An 18,059-nucleotide genomic window follows, 5' to 3' on the forward strand; every position below is an offset into this window, starting at 1 on the left:
AAATCCATGGGCATACTCATATAAGACAGGTCTACCCCCAGTGCCCAAGCCTCAACATTCATACAAACCAGGTCTACACTTGTACTTCAGCCTCAATATCCTTACAGACCAGGTGTGCATCTTCACTTCTAACCCAATATTGATTTTTTTTATACTGTTACATAGAACTGCCAATTGTCATAACAATAGGTGTGCTTATGCATTTCAGCCCCACTATTCATACAAACCAGGTTGACACCTGTACTTCAGCACCAATTTTACGTACCTACAAAGTCTGCACCTGTTCTTGAACACATTTAGTCAACTAAGCCAGGTCTAAATGTGTCGTAGCCTGAATCGTAGTCGTAGCCTGAATACTGAATAAAATGTAAACCAGGTCTACCCCTGCTACTCAGCTCAAGTACTACTACTGTACAAACCAGGTCTACACTTTTGACTGAGTCCAAATACTAATATAAACCAGATCTACATCTGCATATCTATATCAAATCAAATGTATTTATATAGCCCTTCGTACATCAGCTGATATCTCAAAGTGCTGTACAGAAAACCAGCCTAAAACCCCAAACAGCAAGCAATGCAGGTGTTGAAGCATGTTGGCTAGGAAAAACTCCAGAGAAAGGCCAAAACCTAGGAAGAAACCTAGAGAGTAACCAGGCTATGAGGGGTGGCCAGTCCTCTTCTGGCTGTGCCGAGTGGAGATTATAACAGAAAATGTTCATAAATGACCAGCATGGTCAAATAATAGGTCGGGGACAGGTAGCATGTCCGGTGAACAGGTGAGAATTCCATAGCTGCAGGCAGAACAGTTGAAACTGGAGCAGCAGGACGGCCAGGTGGACTGGGGACAGCAAGGAGTCATCATGCCAGGTAGTCCTGAGGCATGGTCCTAGGGCTCAGGTCCTCCGAGAGAGAGAAAGAAAGAGAGAATTAGAGAGAGCATACTTAAATTCACACAGGACACCAGATAAGACAGGAGACTCAGCCCCTGTAATAGGGTTAGATAGGGTTAGAGGCAGAGAATCCCAGTGGAAAGAGGGGAACCGGCCAGGCAGAGACAGCAAGGGCGGTTCCTTGCTCCAGAGCCTTTCCGTTCACCTTCACACTCCTGGGCCAGACTACACTCAATCATATGACCCACTGAATAGATGAGTCTTCAGTAAAGACTTAAAGGTTGAGACCGAGTTTGCGTCTCTCACATGGATAGGCAGACCATTTCCATAAAAATTGAGCTCTATAGGAGAAAGCCCTGCCTCCAACTGTTTCCTTAGAAATTCTAGGGACAATTAGGAGGCCTGCGTCTTGTGACCGTAGCGTACGTGTAGGTATGTACGGCAGGACCAAATCAGAGAGATAGGTAGGAGCAAGCCCATGTAATGCTTTGTAGGTTAGCAGTAAACCTTGAAATTAGCCCTTGCTTTGACAGGAAGCCAGTGTAGGGAGGCTAGCACTGGAGTAATATGATCAAATTTTGGGGTTCTAGTCAGGATTCTAGCAGCTGTATTTAGCACTAACTGAAGTTTATTTAGTGCTTTATCCGGGTAGCCGGAAAGTAGAGAATTGCAGTAGTCTAACCTAGAAGTAACAAAAGCATGGATTAATTTTTCTGCATCATTTTTGGACAAAACGTTTCTGATTTTTGCAATGTTACTTAAATGGAAAAAAGCTGTCCTTGAAACAGTCTTGATATGTTCGTAAAAAAGAGAGATCCGGGTCCAGAGTAACCCCGAGGTCCTTCACAGTTTTATTTGAGACGACTGTACAACCATTAAGATTAATTGTCAGATTCAACAGAAGATCTCTTTGTTTCTTGGGACCTAGAACAACCATCTCTGTTTTGTCCGAGTTTAAAAGTAGAAAGTTTGCAGCCATCCACTTCCTTATGTCTTAAACACAGACTTCTAGCGAGGGCAATTTTGGGGCTTCACCATGTTTCATTGAAATGTACAGCTGTGTGTCATCCGCATAGCAGTGAAAGTTAACATTATGTTTTCGAATGACATCCCCAAGAGGTAAAATATATAGTGAAAACAATAGTGGTCCTAAAACGGAACCTTGAGGAACACCGGAATGTACAGATGATTTGTTAGAGGACAAACAATTCACAGAGACAAACTGATATCTTTCCGACAGATAAGATCTAAACCAGGCCAGAACTTGTCCGTGTAGACCAATTTGGGTTTCCAATCTCTCCAAAAGAATGTGGTGATCGATGGTATCAAAAGCAGCACTAAGGTCTAGGAGCACGAGGACAGATGCAGAGCCTCGGTCTGATGCCATTAAAAGGTCATTTACCACCTTCACAAGTGCAGTCTCAGTGCTATGATGGGGTCTAAAACCAGACTGAAGCATTTCGTATACATTGTTTGTCTTCAGGAAGGCAGTGAGTTGCTGCGCAACAGCCTTTTCAAAAAAATTTGAGAGGAATGGAAGATTCGATATAGGCCGATAGTTTTTTATATTTTCTGGGTCAAGGTTTGGCTTTTTCAAGAGAGGCTTTATTACTGCCAGTTTTAGGGAGTTTGGTACACATCCAGTGGATAGAGAGCCATTTATTATGTTCAACATAGGAGGGCCAAGCACAGGAAGCAGCTCTTTCAGTAGTTTAGTTGGAATAGGGTCTGGAATAGGGTATGCAGCTTGAAGGTTTAGAGGCCATGATTATTTTCATCATTGTGTCAAGAGATATAGTACTAAAAGAATGTGAGTGTCTCTCTTGATCCTAGGTCCTGGCAGAGTTGTGCAGACTCAGGACAACTGAGCTTTGAAGGAATACGCAGATTTAAAGAGGAGTTCGTAATTTGCTTTCTAATAATCATGATCTTTTCCTCAAAGAAGTTCATTAATTTATTACTGCTGAAGTGAAAGCCATCCTCACTTGGGGAATGCTGCATTTTAGTTAGCTTTGCGACAGTATCAAAAGAAAATTTCGGATTGTTCTTATTTTCCTCAATTAAGTTGGAAAAATAGGATGATCGAGCAGCAGTAAGGGCTCTTCGATACTGCAAGGTACTGTCTTTCCAAGCTAGTCGGAAGACTTCCAGTTTGGTGTGGCACCTTTTCCGTTCCAATTGTCTGGAAGCTTGCTTCAGAGCTCGGGTATTTTCTGTATACCAGGGAGCTAGTTTCTTATGAGAAATGTTTTTAGTTTTTAGGGGTGCAACTGCATCTAGGGTATTGCGCAAGGTTAAATTGAGATCCTCAGTTAGGTGGTTAACTGATTTTTGTCCTCTGACGTCCTTGGGTAGGCAGAGGGAGTCTGGAAGGGCATCAAGGAATCTTTGTGTTGTCTGTGAATTTATAGCACGACTTTTGATGCTCCTTGGTTGGGGTCTGAGCAGATTATTTGTTGCAATTGCAAACGTAATAAAATGGTGGTCCAATAGTCCAGAAAAACATTAAGATCCACAACATTTATTCCATGGGACAAAACTAGGTCCAGAGTGTGACTGTGACAGTGAGTAGGTCCAGAGACATGTTGGACAAAACCCACTGAGTCGATGATGGCTCCGAAAGCCTTTTGGAGTGGGTCTGTGGACTTTTCCATGTGAATATTAAAGTCACCAAAAATTTGAATATTATGTGCTATGACTACAAGGTCCGATAGGAATTCAGGGAACTCAATGAGGAACGCTGTATATGGCAAAGGAGGCCTGTAAACTGTAGCTATAAAAAGTGATTGAGTAGGCTGCATAGATTTCATGACTAGAAGCTCTAAAGACGAAAACGTAATTTTATTTTTTGTAAATTGGAATTTGCTCTCGTAAATGTTAGCAACACCTCAGCCTTTGCAGAATGCACGGGGGATATGGTCACTAGTGTAACCAGGAGGTGAGGCCTCATTTAACACAGTAAATTCATCCATCTTAAGCCATGTTTCAGTCAGGCCAATCACATCAAGATTATGATCAGTGATTAGTTCATTGACTATAATTGCCTTTGAAGTAAGGGATCTAACATTAAGTAGCCCTATTTTGAGATGTGAGCTATCACGATCTCTTTCAATAATGACAGGAATGGAGGAGGTCTTTATCCTAGTGAGATTGCTAAGGCGAACACCGTCATGTTTAGTTTTGCCCAACCCAGGTTGAGGCACAGACACGGTCTCAATGGGGATAGCTGAGCTGACTACACTGACTGTGCTAGTGGTAGACTCCACTAAGCTGCCAGGCTGGCTAACAGCCTGCTGCCTGGCCTGCACCCTATTTCATTGTGGAGCTAGAGGAGTTATAGCCCTGTCTATGTTGGTATATAAGATGAGAGCACCCCTCCAGCTAGGATGGAGTCCGTCACTCCTCAGCAGGCCAGGCTTGGTCCTGTTTGTGGGTGAGTCCCAGAAAGAGGGCCAATTATCTACAAATTCTATCTTTTGGGAGGGACAGAAAACAGTTTTCAACCAGCGATTGAGTTGTGAGACTCTGCTGTAGAGCTCATCACTCCCCCTAACTGGGAGGGGGCCAGAGACAATTACTTGAATCCGACACATCTTTCTAGCTGATTTACACGCTGAAGCTATGTTGCACTTGGTGACCTCTGACTGTCTCAGCCCAAATACCCATATGAACCAGGTTTACACCTGTGGCTATGTCCCAATACTCTGATAAACCAGGTCTACCTTCATGACTATTCAGCAAAACGCACATAAACCAGATCTACCATTTTGGTAGAGACACTTAACAAACCAATTGACGTTAAATATTTGTTCAATTATGACACTTTTTCAGTGTATGAGTCTATGTATTATGGATCCCCATTAGCTGCTGCCAAGGCATTACAATACATTCACAGCTGATTTCACATCACATTAAGTGTGTCCTCAGGCTCCTACTCTACTACCACATATCTACAACACAAAATCCATGTGTACGTGTGTGTATGCATGTGTCTGTGCCTATGTTTGTGTCCCTTCACATTCCCCACTGTTCCATAAGGTGTATTTTTATCTGTTTTTTAATCTAATTTTACTGGTTGCATGAGTTACTTGAAGTGGAATAGAGTTCCATTGTAGTCATGGCTCTATGTAGTACTGTGTGCCTCCCATAGTCTGTTCTGGACTTGGGGACTGTGAAGAGACCTCTGGTGGCATGTCTTGGGGGGTATGCATGGGTGTCCAGTAGTTCAAACAGACAGCTTGGTGCATTCAATGTCAATACCTCTCACAAATACAAGTAGTGATGAAGTCAATCTCTCCTCCACTTTGAGCCAGGATAGATTGATGTGCATATTATTAATGTTAGCTCTCTGTGTACATCCAAGGGCCAGCCGTGCTGCCCTGTTCTGAGCCAATTGCAATATTCCTAAGACCCTCTTTGTGGCAGCTGACCACACGACTGAGTGCAGGTGCGATAAAACTAGAGCCTGTATGAGCTACCTTGTTGATAGTGCTGTTAAGAAGGCAGAACAACACTTTATTATGGACAGACCCATCTTAGCTACTGTTGTATCAATATGTTTTGACCATGACCACTACTTTCTCAATTTCCACATGATTAATTACAAGATTAGTCGAGGTTTAGGGGTTAGTGAATTATTTTTCCCAAATACAACGCTTTCAGTTTTTTAAATGTTTAGGACAAACTTATATCTTCCCTTCTGAAACCAACTGCAGCTCTTTGTTTAATGTTGCAGTCATTTAAATCTCTGTAGTAGCTGACATGTATATTGTTGAGTCATCTGCATACATAGACACACTGTCTTTACTCAAAGCCAGTGGCATGTCTTTAGTAAAGTTGAAAAATGTAAGGGGCCTAGACATCTGCCCTCGGGAATTCCTGATTCTACCTGGATTATGTTGGAGAGGCTTCCGTAAAATAATACCCTCTGTGTTCTGTTAGACAGGTAACTCTTTATCCACAATATAGCAGGGGGTGTAAAGCCATAATACATCAGTTTTACCAGCAGCAGACTATGATCGATAATGTCAAAAGCCACACTGAAGCCTAACAAAACAGCCCCACAATATTTGTATAATCAATTTCTCTCAGCCAATCATTAGTCATTTGTTCTTGTTGAATGTCCTTCCCTATAAGCGTAAGTCTGGTAATTCCCCAATGGCAATTCCCCCAAAAATATCAAAATATGACATTTTACAGTCAAAATCGCTGATTTACACATATGTAAAGGCTAATGGATAATCGTCAAAGCCATTGTATTTTCCCATTGGTCACAAATATGACCATTACGATATTTTCATATACCACGAGCATCATGGATTCAATCTATTGAAAATTAGAGCGCATATGTAAACTACACCCTTTAAACATTATGTTTGAAGCTGTTGAATATAGACTTCTGGTGCCAAATGCATCGCTAAAAGTACACCTTGGAGATTTATGCTTGTGGTCTTGTGACCATTTTGAGAAATCATATGAAACTTCTCTGAACCATATTAGACACCTTGGTAATGCATAATATATGACTTATTTGTTGATAAGGAAAACTTGAACTTCTGTAGAACCTGTTAAGTACAAAAAAGAATCCCTATTGTGACTGATGGGATTCAATCGGTTGCCAAAATGCTGTTATCGAGGTAATTTCCTTAGTAGGAAAATTGTGTGAGAAGTCGAAGAAGTCGAAGCTCGAAGAGGTCGAAGCTTGTGGGAGAAGTAGAAGCTTGGGGATGATAGACGAGCTTCCCACTAGTTGGAGGGGTTTCAAGTGGATTTTTCCCAGCCGTATGTGATAAATACCACCTTCCCACTTGGTTATGAATACAGTTTAAGCATTAATTGGCTGCTGAATATGAGGTCTTTCTCTTGATTGGTTGATCCCACCCTACTGTTCCATATCCTCTAACACTTAACCCACTGACCCACCTCCTTTTTGTGCAACTTGTTTCCTATTTTCAATTTAGTCCTCATCCTGCAAGGGCATGAAGAAATGGTTCTGGAGGAGGTGGACCCGGATTGGGAGGAGAAGGAGAACAAAGTGGCTCAGGGAGCGGCCCTGCTCCAGGCCTTACCCTCACTCATACCCCAGGTCAGAGGCAGAATCAGATACAGCCTTGCTGGTAGTCAGTAGATTACTGTGCTTGAATGGACAAAAGTGGCAATAGCTTCAAAGTTGACCAGAAAGTCACCAACATGATGTGACAGGAACAAAACTGTTCCATTTTCCTAATGGAAATTCCATTGAGCTTAATAATGTTCTTTATCTGGAGCTGCAATAGCCGTACTCTCTGTATGTACTGTATTTCTCTGTTGCAGCAGGTTCTGGAAATGCAACAAGAAGCAGAAGATGCAGAGACACAGACAGAGAGGTGGACTCCCCTCATAGAGAGCATAAAGAAAGAGGCAGAGGAGGCTGCTATGGTGAAAGTGGAGGAGAAGTAATAAAAGACTCCATCTGTTTTCCTCTCCCTCCTATTCTCTATGTAATTTCTCTCTCTGTCTCACACTCACTTTTTTTTACAATCTCGTATTTTTTCCCCCCAGAGATCTGTCTCCCTTTGTCTGTACGAGTGATTGAGTTGGGATTGGCCGTTGTGTTCATCAATGCCTTTTGGCTCTGTGTGATTGTCCGATGTATTGACCCCTGCCCACTCACCTGGTCTCCAGGCTGCAGCAGCAGTTAAAAGAAGCACGGATGGCTGAGGAGGTGGCCAGACAGGCGGCTGAGATGGCAGTTAGACAACTAGAGGAGGAGCAGGCTGCCAGTGCCCAGAGGGCCACAGACTCACAGCAAGAGACTGATGGAGAGCAGTACGTCCCCCCCCCCCCTCCCACACACACATACACACACAGAAACACATACACACACATGCATGTTTGCATACAAACACATACATATACACACAGACACATACACACACATCTACTCACACACACACACGTACACACACACAAACATACGCACAAACACACACCCATAGGTGAATGAACGTCCATCCCCTACCATCTCGATGCACATGTGAGTGTGCTGGAGTGTGTGTTGCTGAGCTGGTTCGTGCTGAGCCAATGAAGTGAGGATCACTGGGTTGTGATAAAAAGTGCAATGTAAGGCTGAGAGCTGCACTTAGTGCCGTCGTGCAGCGGCTTGCTCTCACACACATGCAAACACATACACACACCAGGACATGTCATCGCCAATGAGACAACCCTTAATAATCATCCTGCTCACTGTCTGTTTTGCAAAGACTGCCCAATATCCAGGAGGAAGAGAACGAGGAAGACCCTGAGTAAGTCCCGCTCCTACTCCCTGTTATCCTTCCACGCTTCTATCCGCAGCAGAGTAGATGAATGTTGCCCTTAACCACTTCTCTCTGGTGTCAAACATTAAATCGCCACCCTAATGGTTAAGATTACAGTCAGGGGTCGTCTAATCTGATCCCGAAATCTGTAGTTAGGGGCAGCCTCTATCTCAAGCATGTTAACATCTCACATCCAAACCTTTGACCCCATCCTCTTCCCTCTACAGTTTGACTCATTAACCAGATGTTTGATAGGATACGGAGCTTGAGATTTCTAAGACTGCTGCACAGTAGCCTACATACATTCTGGAGGGCTGAGGGGCTCTGTTTGTCTGCTGTTTGTCTGCTCTTCGTGATATGGATGCAGCCGTTCAAATTACAGGGGTGACTGGAGTTTCAAGGCACCCTCAATAAACGGATTAAGCCCTAAAATGATCAATATTGCTTTTGCCCACTATTTGGGGAGCACAATTGAAAACTGATGTGTAAAATCGAGCTCTGTACATGTTTAAAACTACGGTTTATGACTGTCTAACTGTCTGAGACTGTCTGAAGCTCTGTTTGTCCCCTTCTGCACACCGTCCAGGTTGCAGATGCTTCAGGCGGAGAGCGACGAGAACATGGACATTGAGAGTCCCGAAGAGAATACGATAACAGAGGACAATAAGATATCTATTCAGATTCATTTCAATGAAGACAAAAGGGTTTCATCTGAGGAGAATATAGTAACAGAGGAGGTTACTGTATTTGAGAAAATAGTTCCAAAAACTGAAGATAATATGACTACACAGGATAGTACGATATCTGAGACTAAAATAATAGAGGTTACAATCACTGAGGAAATGAAGAACCTTGAACAGAATACGGCCCTAGTGGCGTGTAAGATATCAAAAGAGAGTAATTTCCACGAAGACACAAAAGTTTTTCCCGAAGATAATATAATTACTGACGACAAGATAGCTGAGGAGACAAAAGTAACAGAGGAAAATGAAAATCCGGACAGGGCTAAAGTATCTGCGGTTACAGACGCTGAGAAAGTGAAGATCATTGAACAGAATATGACCACACAAGACAATAAGATATCGAAGGAGAAAAATGTACACGAAAACAAAAAAGTTGCTGCTGATGAGAATGGAGTCACTGAAGAGAATATACCTATGGTAACAGTCAATGAGGTCATCAGGAATGTTGAACAGAATACAACCGCAGTGGAGGATATAGTCATAGGAGAGGAGATATCTGAGACTGAAGTAACAGAGGTTACAGTCACAGAAGATTATGATCAGAATATGACCACAGTGGAGAATATAGTCAGTGGAGAGGAGATATCTGAGACTGAAGTAACAGAGGAAAATAAAAGTCCTGACAATAACAAAATACCAGAGGTTACAGATGAGGTTATTGAGGTCATTGAGGAAATAATTCAGAACGCTGGAGAAAATACAACTAAACAGGAAAATAAGATGTCAGAGGAGACAAAAGGTACAGTGGAATATAAAAGACCTGACAAGAATAAGACAAAGGTTACTGCCGTTGAGAAAATTAAGATTGAAGAGAGCATCCTAACACCGGATATCAAGATACCTGAGGGAAAGCATGTAAATAAGGACAAGACATCTTCTGATGGGAATATAGTGGTTGGAGAGATGGCCGTTGGAGAGACGATATCTGCGGAGACTAAAGGAGCAGAGGAAAATGAAAGTTCTGAGGAAAATAAGATTCCAGCGTTTACAGACGAGATTACCGTCGTTGAGGAAATGAAGACTGATGAAGGCATTACGACCACGCAGGATAATAAGATATCTAAAGACAATAAAATAACAGAAGAGGTGACAGTCATTGTGAAAATTCAAATGAACGAACAGAATACTATGCGAGAAATATCCAATGAGAAAACAATCGATGAAGCCAGAAAAGTTGCAGAGGAGAAAATAGTAACTGTAGAGAATAAGATATCTCGGGCGAATAGATGTCCTGGGAAGAATAAGATAGCAGAAGTTTCAGTCATTATTACAATCACTGAAGACAGTCAAATATCAGAGGAGAAAACAGTCAACCAAGACATAAATGTTGCTGAGGACAATATTGTCGTTGAGGACCACATTGACGCTTTGGAGCTTACAGAGGACAATAAGATCACTGAGTAAGCTGAATCATTACCCGATAGAGGCTTATTCCCGCTTTGGAATGTGCTGAGAAGTTGTGCTTTGATGCCATAGAAACTAGGCTACGCATTCCTCATGGTACCCAATGTCACAGATGTACAGCTTTAATGCTTTGCGCCCTTTTACCTAACCAGTTGAAGGTCGGGCTAAGGTGTAACTTAAACTATGGGGACAAAGGGGTTGGTGTCAACTTTGAAACTTGCTCAATGGAGCATGATTGGGACAACAGGTACAAGACCTGTACGAAAATTTTCTGTCTCGAAGGACCATGAAAACAAAAACTCAACCAGCGTCATCTATACTGAACAAAAATATAAACGCGACATAAAACAATTTCAACCATTTTCCTGAGTTACAGTTCATAGAAGGAAATCAGTCAATTGAAATAAATATATTAGGCCCTAAACTATGGATTTCACTTGATTGGGCAGGGGTGAAGCCATGGGTGGGCCTGGTCCAGGTCCAGCCAATTATAATGAAATGCTCACTAACAGGGATGTAAACAAATTTGTGCACAACATTTGAGAGAAATCAGCTTTTTGTGGAACATTTCTGCGATCTTTTACTTCAAGCTCATGAAACATGGGACCAACACTTTACATGTTGCGTTTATATTTTTGTTCAGTATAGATGGACAGTGTTTGGGCACAAACTTGTAAAGCTGAACAATGTTAAGATTTATGGTAACACATATTGTTAACAGATTATTCAATTGGTTACATCTTATTTGGCATATTAACTCTGCATGGATTCAAAGCCGACATTCCATGCTGCGCTTTCTCCCCAGCTTGAGTGCTGATAGAGTTGGTAAGCGATAGCGTTTGAATGTCTAATTCCTAAACCTTCTCATGGTCAAATCGTCCAGGTTGAAACTGCTTCACGAGAGCGACGAGAGCATGGAGAATAAAAGTCCAGAGAAAAATAAAGCCATAGAGGTTACTGTCGTTGAGAATATTCTGAGCGTTGAAGACAATACTCTGATGGATATTGTAGTTGCTGAAGACAATGAGATATCTGAAGACAACAAAGCTAAAGCTGTGGAGTCTAAAGTGGAAAATAAGATCACAGAGTAAGCCAAATCATTTAGCGGGTAGAGGCTTATTCCTGCTTTGTTTTTAACACCAAGGCTACTCACTGCGTCATGGCATTCCCATGCGGCTAAACGGTTTGCTGTCCCCACATACGCTCAGCTTTGTGGCTTTTACTGAAACCAAAAGGCCAAAGAGGGATTTATTTATTATGTGGAGTTTAAGATGACTATTTTGAGTGTTCAGAAGTAACGTCATGCTAAGTGGTAGATTCTTACTCGGGAATTGTCTCACGCATAGTAGAATAAACACTGAGATATGAAGCTGAGGAGGCGAAGACTTAGTAATGAAAGGCTATGTTATGATATCATACAGTGCCTTCAGAAAATATTCATACCCCTTGACTTTTTCCACATTTTGTTGTGGTACAGCCTGAATTCAAAATTGATTAAATGTTTTTTTTCTCTCTCCCATCTACACACAATAACCTATAATAACGAAGTGAAAATGTGTTTTTAGACATTTTTGCACATTTATTGAAAATGAAGTAGAGAAATATCTAATTTACTTAAGTATTCACACCCCTGAGTCAATACATGTCAGAATCACCTTTGGCAGCTGTGAGTCATTCTGAGTAAGTCTCCAAGATATTGTGCAACCTGGATTGTACAATATTTGCACATTATTATTATTTTTATTCTTCAAGTTCAGTCAAGTTGGTTGAAGATCAATGCAAATAGTCTGGGTAGCCATTTGATTAGATGTTCAGGAGTCTTATGGCTTGGGGTAGAGGCAGTTTAGAAGCTTCTTGGACCTAGACTTGGCGCCCGGGTACCTCTTGCCGTGCGGTAGCAGAGAGAACAGTCTATGACTAGGGTGGCTGGAGTGTTTGACAATTTCTAGGGCCTTCCTCTGACACCGCCTAGTATAGAGATCCTGAATGGCAGGAAGCTTGGCCCTAGTGATGTACTTGGCCTTATGCACTACCTTCTGTAGTGCCTTGCGGTCGGAGGCCGAGCAGTTGCCATACCAGGCAGTGATGCAACCCGTCAGGATGCTCTCGATGTTGCAGCTGTAAAACCTTTTGAGGATCTGAGGACCCATGTCAAGTCCTTTCAGTCTCCTGAGAGGGAATAGGTTTTGTTGTGCCCTATTCACGACTGTCTTGGTGTGCTTGGACCATGTTAGATTGTTGGTGATCTGTACACCAAGCTCTCAACCTGCTCCACTACAGCCCCGTCGATGAGAATGGGGGTGTGCTTTGTCCTCTTTTTCCTTTAGTCCACAATCATCTCCTTTGTCTTGATCACGTTGAGGGAGAGGTTGTTGTCCTTGCACCACACGGTCAGGCCTCTGACCTCCTATAGGCTGTCACATCGTTGTCGGTGATCAGGCCTACCGATACAATGTCATCAGCAAACTTTTCAAGTCGATTTAAGGCAAAACCGTAACTAGGCCACTCAGGAACTTTCAATGTCGTCTTGGTAAGCATCTCCAGTGTATATTTGGCCTTGTGTTTTAGTTTATTGTCCTGCTGAAAGGTGAATTTGTCTCCCAATGTCTGTTGGAAAACAGACTGAACATGGTTTTCCTCTAGGATTGTGCCTGTGCTTAGCTCTTTTCTGTTTATATATATATATATATATATATATATATATATATATATAAAAACTCTCTAGTCCTTGCCAATGACAAGCATACCCATAACATGATGCAGCCACCACCATGCTTGAAAATATTAAGGAACGCATCTGAAGTCGGTAACGCTGATGTGCCAAGCCCAAACTATTTGGCTACAAACTAATCAAATCAAATCAAATTTATTTATATAGCCCTTCGTACATCAGCTGATATCTCAAAGTGCTGTACAGAAACCCAGTCTAAAACCCCAAACAGCAAGCAATGCAGGTGTAGAAGCACGGTGGCTAGGAAAAACTCCCTAGAAAGGCCAAAACCTAGGAAGAAACCTAGAGAGGAACCAGGCTATGTGGGGTGGCCAGTCCTCTTCTGGCTGTGCCGGGTGGAGATTATAACAGAACATGGCCAAGATGTTCAAATGTTCATAAATGACCAGCATGGTCGAATAATAATAAGGCAGAACAGTTGAAACTGGAGCAGCAGCACAGTCAGGTGGAAGTTGAAACTGGAGCAGCAGCACGGCCAGGTGGACTGGGGACAGCAAGGAGTCATCATGTCAGGTAGTCCTGGGGCATGGTCCTAGGGCTCAGGTCAGTTGAAACTGGAACAGCAGCATGGCCAGGTGGACTGGGGACAGCAAGGAGTCATCATGTCAGGTAGTCCTGGGGCATGGTCCTAGGGCTCAGGTCCTCCGAGAGAGAGAAAGAAAGAGAGAAGGAGAGAATTAGAGAACGCACACTTAGATTCACACAGGACACCGAATAGGACAGGAGAAGTACTCCAGATATAACAAACTGACCCCAGCCCCCCGACACATAAACTAATATGACCTCACGATGGAAAGGGGGAATTCTCAACTCTCATAATGCTCTATTTTGCTCTACGAAGTGTCTCTGGACTCGTCTGAAGGTAACCTATACAAATTAATGGAAGTATGGAGATAGTTTTGTTCCAATCAAAATAAGCTGTTAAATATGTATTCAAAAAAACTTGAATATTTCCTGAGCTTTCTTATATCTCCTAGATATAACAGACACAGACAGACACTTCAAAACCGTATCACTTATGATTTAAAAAAATGCCATATATGAATGTGTTTTTCAATGCGTTTCTATGGGCTACGGTACTAATGGCCAAATTCTATATATTATCAAATAATTTGTCAAATATATATATATATATAATGGGGTCCTAAGATTAAAAATATTTTCCATGTGTTAGCTTAGTAGAAATGTTTTACAAATGTTTTACTCCTGAACTTATTTAGTCTTGCTATAACAAAGGGGTTGAATACTTATTGTTGCAAGACATTTCCGCTTTTCATTTTTAATTAATATGTAAACATTTCCACATTGACATTATGGGGTATCGTGTTTAGGCCAGTGCCACCAAATCTCATTTGAATTCATTTTAAAATCAAGGGGTGTGAATACTTTCTGAAGGCACTGTGCAACATTGATCACACTGTTACAGCTATCACTTGGAGGTTGAGCAATGAATTCACTAAGCAGCTTTAGTGCTATCTGCTGTTCAGTCTTGGAGACTGTAGAATGCTAAAGCAACAGTCCATAGGCCTAACAACAGTGCTTTGTGCCGAGCTTGAGAGCTGATAGTAATGGTGAGAAAAGATCTTATTCAGTTTGACATGTCTCTTGTATTGCCTTGTGCCGCCAATTCCTCATTGAATCAGAGTGGACCTGAAAAGGTAGGTTCTAAAAACCAAATTTAGACCCTTAAGAATGACTTAGTAGTCTCCAGATACTGTATTCTCATTGGCGGGCCGGCGGCGAGGCTATGTAATGACTAGTCTGGGATATGTTTAACTTAGTCTTCTTTCTTTTTTTCCCATTCTACACAAAACAATTGCTTCGTTCATTTAAAAAAAAAACATAGTTGAGCTCTAACCCAATGTCAAACAGACAGAACCAATTCAAAGACAACATCTAAGTCGATCCCTCTCCCCAGTATCCATCCTCACAGTCCCGAATGACAAATGTTATCTTGATAATTCAATGCCGCTGTGGCAACATTGTCCCGAAATCCTCCCATTCATACCCGTCTGATCTGGTTGTCGATGGCTGTCCCGATGATTTATGCCCTGTGATTGGCAGGGCAGTCATAGTTCACATCAAGCGCCAAAGCTTTTCCTCCAAACCAACCAATCCGGTTATCAGAAATCAGACAAAACTCCAGGATTATTTGTTGTGAGGGTGAGACCACGCACTGTATTTTACAATGCGTTTGCCACAGTTAAGAGGCAAACAGTCACGGAAGAAGGAGACCACATAGGCTTTAGAGAACAATAGTCAGAGAGATTCCTCCCCCCCCCCAATGGGTTCTGAGTAAGTTGTGTAATAAAGAACAATTTGTCTACATTGTTGTTGAGATATGGCTGCATCTGTTTCAGTGACGGATATAAATTATTTTCTTAGCAGTGGAGAATTCATTATCTGCAATTGCGAGACATTGCATCTTGACATCTTACTCTGTATGCCCAGAGTGCATATGCCTATGGTAATGCTGAGCTTTCTAGCAAGCAGCTCTAACGCCCTGGACCAGAGCTAGGTGGATGTGTGTTTGTCCTAATTATTTTCTCTGCTTCACATCCAGCACTAAGATTGAATTGATAGGTTCTCTCAGTGTTCAACGCTACTCCTATTGGCTATCACACAGTAAAGCTGCACTGATCGGACCACACTCCCTCATACAGGTGCCTGATGGATGTGTGTCCAGCCGAGGGGTTGTCCGAGGTTGAGGCAGAGGCGGAGTCAGTCGAACCAAGCCCCCCAGTGTCTACCCCCAGAGAGGCCTCCCCTGAACCAGAACCAGAGCCGCAATCTCCTACAGCGACAGAGGCCCCGGCAGTGACCGAACGGCCAGAACCAGCCGACCAGAAGACTCCACCCACTGCCGCAACTCAGGTAGGGAACATTTTAACAGCCAACAGATATCCAGATATCACACTGTAGTTTCATGGGTGTTACTAACGCTATTACTATGGAGAATGTTTTTTAAGTTCACTGCTCTCATTACAGGAAGAGGAAAGTGCCGACGAAGCAGGGTGTGAAGGTGAGTCTTCCTGCTTCATGTAATAAGAGGATATTCATCAATGCTGAACAGCAGTGTATATAGTAAAGTATGTGGACACCTGCTCCTAAAACATCTCATTCCAGAACTATGGGGATTAATATGGAGTTAGTCTCCCCTTTGCTGCTATAACAGCCTCCATTGAAGACTTTCCACAAGATGTTTGAAAATTGCTGCAGGGACCATAAGAGCATTAGTGAGGTTGGGCACTGATGTTGGGCGATTAGGCATGGCTCGCAGTCGGCATTCTAATTCACCCCAAATGTGTTCGATGAGGTTGAGGTCAGGACTCTGTGCAGGTCAGTCAAGTTTTTCCACACTGAAGTCATTTCTGTATGGACCTCGCTTTGTGCACGGGGGCATTGTCATGCTGAAACAGGAAAGAGCCTTCCCCAAACTGTTGCCACAAAGTTGGAAGCACAAAATTGTCTAGAATGTCATTGTATGCTGTAGCGCTAAGATTTCCCTTCACAGGAACTAAGGGGCTTAGCCCGAACCATGAAAAACCGCCCAAAACCATTATTCCTCCCCACCAAACTTTACAGTTGGCACTATGCATTGGGGCAGGTAGCGTTCTCCTGCCAGATGGTGAAGTGTGATTCATCACTCCAGAGAACGCATTTCCAATGCTACAAAGTCCAATGGCGGTAAGCTTTACACCACTCCAGCCCACACTTGGCATTGCACATGGTGATCTTAGGCTTGTGTGTACGGCTACTCGGCCATGGAAACCCATTTGATGAAGCTCCCGATGAACAGTTCTTGTGCTGGCGTTGCTTCCAGAGGCAGTTTGGAACTCGGTAATGAGTGTTGCAACTGAGGACAGACGATTTTTACTCTTCAGCACTCAAATGTCCCGTTCTGTGAGCTTGTGTTGCCTACCACTTCACGGCTGAGCCGTTGTTGCTCCGAGACGTTTCCACTTCACAATAGTTGACAGTTGAACAGGGCAGCTCTAGTAGGTCAGAAATCTGACAAACTGACTTGTTGGAAAGGTGGCATCCTATTGTATGATGGTGCCACGTTGAAGGTCACTGAGCTCTTCAGTAAGGCCATTCTACTGCCAATGTTTGTCTATGGAGATTGCATGGCTGTGTGCTTGATTCTATTCACCTGTCAGCAACGGGTATGGCTGAAATAGTCGAATCAACTAATTTGAAGGGGTGTACACATACTTATATATATATATATATATTGTATATGACAGCACAATTACCAGACATTAAAACTACTACTACTAACTACTACTCTAACATTTTCGATCTTAACATGACTTCCTGTTTTGCTCAATTGTATTGATCTGATTGGACGTCTGACCATGTCGCCGCCCAGTGCCCTCCAATTGCTTTCCAATCAGGAGCCTGCTTGTGCATATCCCCCACGCCTGCCAGTGCCTCGACAATCTCACCAAGTTGCTACGCGACAATAACCTGAACCCTCCTGAACTGTCCATGCTCGCCCTGCCAGAAGAGTTAACCCTGCTAAAACATGAGATGTCCGAGCTACCCAAGCAGGCGCGACAGTACTGCCAAATGATCCTCAATCGCCTCAACAGACTTAACCCAAATGCCGTGTCCCAAACCCAACCCCAGGAAGATGTCTCCAAGGAGTAACACTCCCTTCCCCTGTCCCAACGCCTGCCCCTCCCTGCAGACCTGGAGTTAGATTCGGAAAACTAGTGTCAAATTAGATCAACCGTCTCCTCAGAGCACTAAGTCAAGTTTCACCTATCCTGAGACCTCCCGACCCCATCCTGACCCCATCCTCACCCCTGACCCCTTGACCACCGCCCTCCAAATCTCTGCCGTCATGCTCTCTACCGTGCACCCTGCTTCATCTCGAAGAGCAGCAGCCATCCACCCACTGCTCAGGTGAACCGAACCCTCTAGGGTGAAATGTCCTGTGCCGTGCTGTTCTGTGTTGTGCAATGCCGTGTCGTGTTGTGCCATGTCG

At 43.0% G+C, this 18,059-nt stretch overlaps 1 protein-coding gene across 10 annotated transcripts in view; it reads left to right on the top strand.

Moving 5' to 3' along the window:
• LOC109895296 (cyclic nucleotide-gated cation channel beta-1) overlaps window positions 1-18,059 on the top strand; it is an 87,431-nt gene that overhangs the window by 51,891 nt on the left and 17,481 nt on the right. For 7 of the 10 annotated variants that reach the window (XM_031830572.1, XM_031830574.1, XM_031830575.1 and 4 more), the window contains 8 exons: window positions 6,854-6,978; window positions 7,206-7,327; window positions 7,557-7,700; window positions 8,135-8,176; window positions 11,219-11,422; window positions 14,710-14,724; window positions 15,730-15,940; window positions 16,055-16,088. In XM_031830572.1, coding sequence (XP_031686432.1) covers window positions 6,854-6,978; window positions 7,206-7,327; window positions 7,557-7,700; window positions 8,135-8,176; window positions 11,219-11,422; window positions 14,710-14,724; window positions 15,730-15,940; window positions 16,055-16,088 — 897 coding nt within the window. The remainder of the gene's footprint in view (window positions 1-6,853; window positions 6,979-7,205; window positions 7,328-7,556; window positions 7,701-8,134; window positions 8,177-11,218; window positions 11,423-14,709; window positions 14,725-15,729; window positions 15,941-16,054; window positions 16,089-18,059) is intronic. The other 3 variants (XM_031830573.1, XM_031830580.1, XM_031830581.1) reach the window with 3 other exon arrangements.

Source organism: Oncorhynchus kisutch, linkage group LG8 (assembly GCF_002021735.2).
Source record: "Oncorhynchus kisutch isolate 150728-3 linkage group LG8, Okis_V2, whole genome shotgun sequence".
Taxonomy (NCBI): domain Eukaryota; kingdom Metazoa; phylum Chordata; class Actinopteri; order Salmoniformes; family Salmonidae; genus Oncorhynchus; species Oncorhynchus kisutch.